The sequence below is a fragment of the Momordica charantia genome, assembly GCF_013281855.1.
Source record: "Momordica charantia cultivar OHB3-1 chromosome 11 unlocalized genomic scaffold, Mcharantia_2.0 BLBB01000011.1, whole genome shotgun sequence".
Classification (NCBI taxonomy): Eukaryota; Viridiplantae; Streptophyta; class Magnoliopsida; order Cucurbitales; family Cucurbitaceae; genus Momordica; species Momordica charantia.
This window is the reverse complement of record NW_028275159.1, coordinates 21,807,873-21,811,374: the sequence shown is the minus strand read 5'-3', so window position 1 is coordinate 21,811,374 and position 3,502 is coordinate 21,807,873. Positions and strand designations below refer to the sequence as shown.

Here is a 3,502-nt window from a genome sequence, read left to right as displayed (position 1 = left end):
GTGGGGTCCGTTCATAAATTGCCAAAACTTCTGCCACCTGATTGCAAAACCGCGTCCTCTACAGTAACCCCAAAATCCAATTTTTCCTCTCTAATTTTTCTCTCTTCTTCTTCCTTCCTTCTCCTGCACATACATTTTCAATCACTTTCAAACTATATATATTTTTTCAATTTCTCCCTTTTTGGGATTTTCATTAAATAATTAAAAAAAATAAAAGAATCTAAAAGTTTCTGAAGCAACTACTTGGAAGCTCACTCTTGAGATCATGAGAAGTGTCCACGTTTCAATCAGCTGGTAATATTATCTTCTATATCATCTTTTTTTTCCCTCTATAAATACTCTCAATCTCCTCACTTGTTCTTCCAATAATCAAAGTTACACAGAAAGGGAAAAAGAAAAAAAAGTTACACGTTTTGATACTACATTGTGTTGTTTTTTGTGCTGCATGGGAGAGCCCAGTTCAATGGGGAGCCATGGCGCTGCAACATCGAGCTATCGAGGGGTTCGCAAGAGGAAATGGGGAAAATGGGTTTCTGAGATTCGCGAGCCGGGGAAGAAGACAAGGATTTGGCTCGGAAGCTTCGAGACCCCGGAGATGGCAGCGGCAGCCTACGACGTTGCCGCCTACCACTTCCGGGGCCGCGACGCCCGCCTCAACTTCCCCCATCTTGCCAACACACTCCCTTACCCACTTGGCTCCGGTGCTGAGGACATTCGCCTCGCTGCCCATGAGGCAGCACTGCGGTTGAGAACAGCGCCCGCCGCCACAGTGGAAGGTAGTGGGACTAGTTCGAGCTCTGGGTTGGCCCCAATCACAGTTCGACTATCGCCGAGCCAAATTCAGGCGATTAACGAGTCGCCGTTGGACTCGCCGCCCAAGATGTGGATGCAGATGATGCAGGAGTATTCAAACGCCATGTTCGCCGATGACATGGACGAGGAGAAATGGGAGAGTATGCAAAATGATTCACTGTGGGATCCTTAGGTCATGGGTAACACTATACACTTTTTTTTTTCCTTTTTAAGAATAGAAAAATGACACATCATTTTTATCCTAAAAAAATTATTTTTCACTAAGTATACTTTGACCATAATTAATTAATTAGGTTGATCGAGGTCGGTGTTTACTCAAAGGTTAGTTAAGAAGATTAATTATTAGGAAATAATTGATGGGGAGTCTTTGAATTGGTCAAATCAAGAAAGGGAGTTTTTTTTTTTTTCACCCCTCTCTATTTTAGAATATAAATTCAATTTCCCTTTGAGATAGTCAAAAATAGTTGTCACACGAATGTCAGTTCGATCATAGTAATTTTTATTTTAAAAATTACTCTCATACATCTAACGGTTATAATAGTGACAATTATTAGTAAAATGGGATAAATTTTTAGTGAGAGCGAAGTTAAAAGTTGGATAAGAAAATTTGGATTTTTTCTCTCTCTTTTTTTTATTGAGTTTTTGGGGAGATATATGTTATTAATATTTGATGAATGGGCCCCATGGACCACACTTGTAATTAGAATAATATTATTGATTTGGTTATGTGGGTGGGAATTAGAGTGTGTGGTGTGTGCTTTATCCAATTACATTTGTATAATGTAATCCCTAATTAATGAAAGCTCATTATTACATTACAAAGTTTGTGGCTCTACTTAATTCTTCCATTATGTCTATTTTTCTTTTTCTTTTTTGATTAATTTCAAGTTCAATCTTTAATATTGTATAGATAAAGCTTACAAAAGTTTTTGGCTCTACTTCTTCCATTATGTCTATTTTTTATTTTTCTTTTTTATTAATTTCAAGTTCTATCTTTACCTTAGAATGAGAAATTTTGACAAATTACTAAATGCCATATCATAATTTAAAATTATATTTTGGGACCAATCATAAAATTACACGTGTCCTAAATTAATTTTAAATCGGCAAATCAAATTATGCCACGTGTCTCTCTTAGGGCCATCCGATGAAATCAATTAATTGGATCAAAACCCATAAAGAGATTGGGCCCAAGCCGACGGCCCATTAAAGCTCATGGCCCATACAAGACCCACCAAACTTTATAAATAGAGTGGGTCACCTCTCATTTGGGGGAGGAAAAAGAAGAAAAAGATCTAGAAGCATTAGAGATTTAGAGCATTCGGTGCATTCAGAGTCATCTACAACCGTTTAGAGTGCGAAACATCCAGAACTAACAAGACTCGAAGAATTGAAGACTTGAAGACGATGAGACTTCAATAATTCTGAACCCTCTCTTCGCCAAGCGACCGACCGAAGAACTCAACATGTTGCAAAAGCCGAAGAACTTCAACACGCTGCAAAACTGAAGTACTTCATCAAGCTGCAGATTTCATCTAGCGAGCCAAAGACTTCATCAAGCCAACAAACCTCGCCAAGCGTCAAGCTTCACAGCTGAAGACTTTAAGGATTCTTCAATACGCTAGAAGTTGAAGGCGCAGACCTATTGATTCGAGAACAAGCTCACAACCCTTCAAATTAAACTTCACATATGAGAGAATTAATTAGAGGATCATACATTAGAGATTGTATCACATATGAGAGAATTAATCAGAGGATCATACATTGTATCACATATGAGAGAATTAATCAGAGGATCATACATTAGAGATTGTAACACTACATATATACAATACAAATACAAGTTCATAATTCGAGTTTTCTCTGGTTGAATTTCTCGTCGAACACTTTAATATTGTATAAATAAAGCTTAAAAGTCATAAAAAGGAGCAACACAACATTAAAAATAAAAAAATCCTTATTACTTCCTTTTTCAAGTATTTGCTCACATATAAAAACAATTTAGTTTCGTTTATATATATGTTATTATTTAAACAATTTAGTTTAGGTTATTTTGTTCAAGTTCTTCAAACTAAACATAATAAGAGAATATTTAAAGATATATATATGAAATCGAAGTTTATACAGAATTATTTGATGTTGTCATTTGATTCATTGAGCGATATGAAATTATTATAAAAGCTAAATACTAAGACTAAAAATTTGTTGTAATCCTCTATTATAGTAGTGTATCTATTCTTTTGAACTATGTCAAAGGACTCAAATATCCCAATTCTAAAATAATTCAATTTAACAAATCATACAACTTTTTTAACATTTTAGCAAAAGTAAAAAAAAAAAAAGGATTTTATGAAAGTAATATTGCATTTCCCCCTTACAAAAAAAGGAAAAGAAAAATCCAATTTTCAGTTGGCCTCAATTTCAATCTTCCTCTAATTCATGCAAGAAAATACTGACATCTTCAGCTAGCTAAATCTAATCTATAAAGATATAGCAATCAAATATTCATCAGCATATCATATTAATATTTGGGACAACTAGAGACTATATTAAATAGAGTGATTTGAAAAATCACCAAAAGTATCTAATATCATAAAAATGGCTAGTGAGACTAGAATTTAATATGGACAAATATAACCTCCCACCAAAATAGCTAAAATTATCCATAGTATTACCGCTAAAATTTTGT

General features: G+C 34.8%; 1 protein-coding gene across 1 annotated transcript; it reads left to right on the top strand.

Moving 5' to 3' along the window:
* Positions 1-296: 296 nt before the first annotated feature.
* On the top strand, positions 297-1,635 carry LOC148208320 (ethylene-responsive transcription factor ERF021-like). Its single transcript, XM_088119372.1, has one exon. The coding sequence runs from the start codon at positions 446-448 to the stop codon at positions 983-985; it is 540 nt and encodes a 179-aa protein (XP_087975498.1). The 5' UTR covers positions 297-445; the 3' UTR covers positions 986-1,635.
* The last annotated feature ends 1,867 nt before the right edge of the window (positions 1,636-3,502 follow it).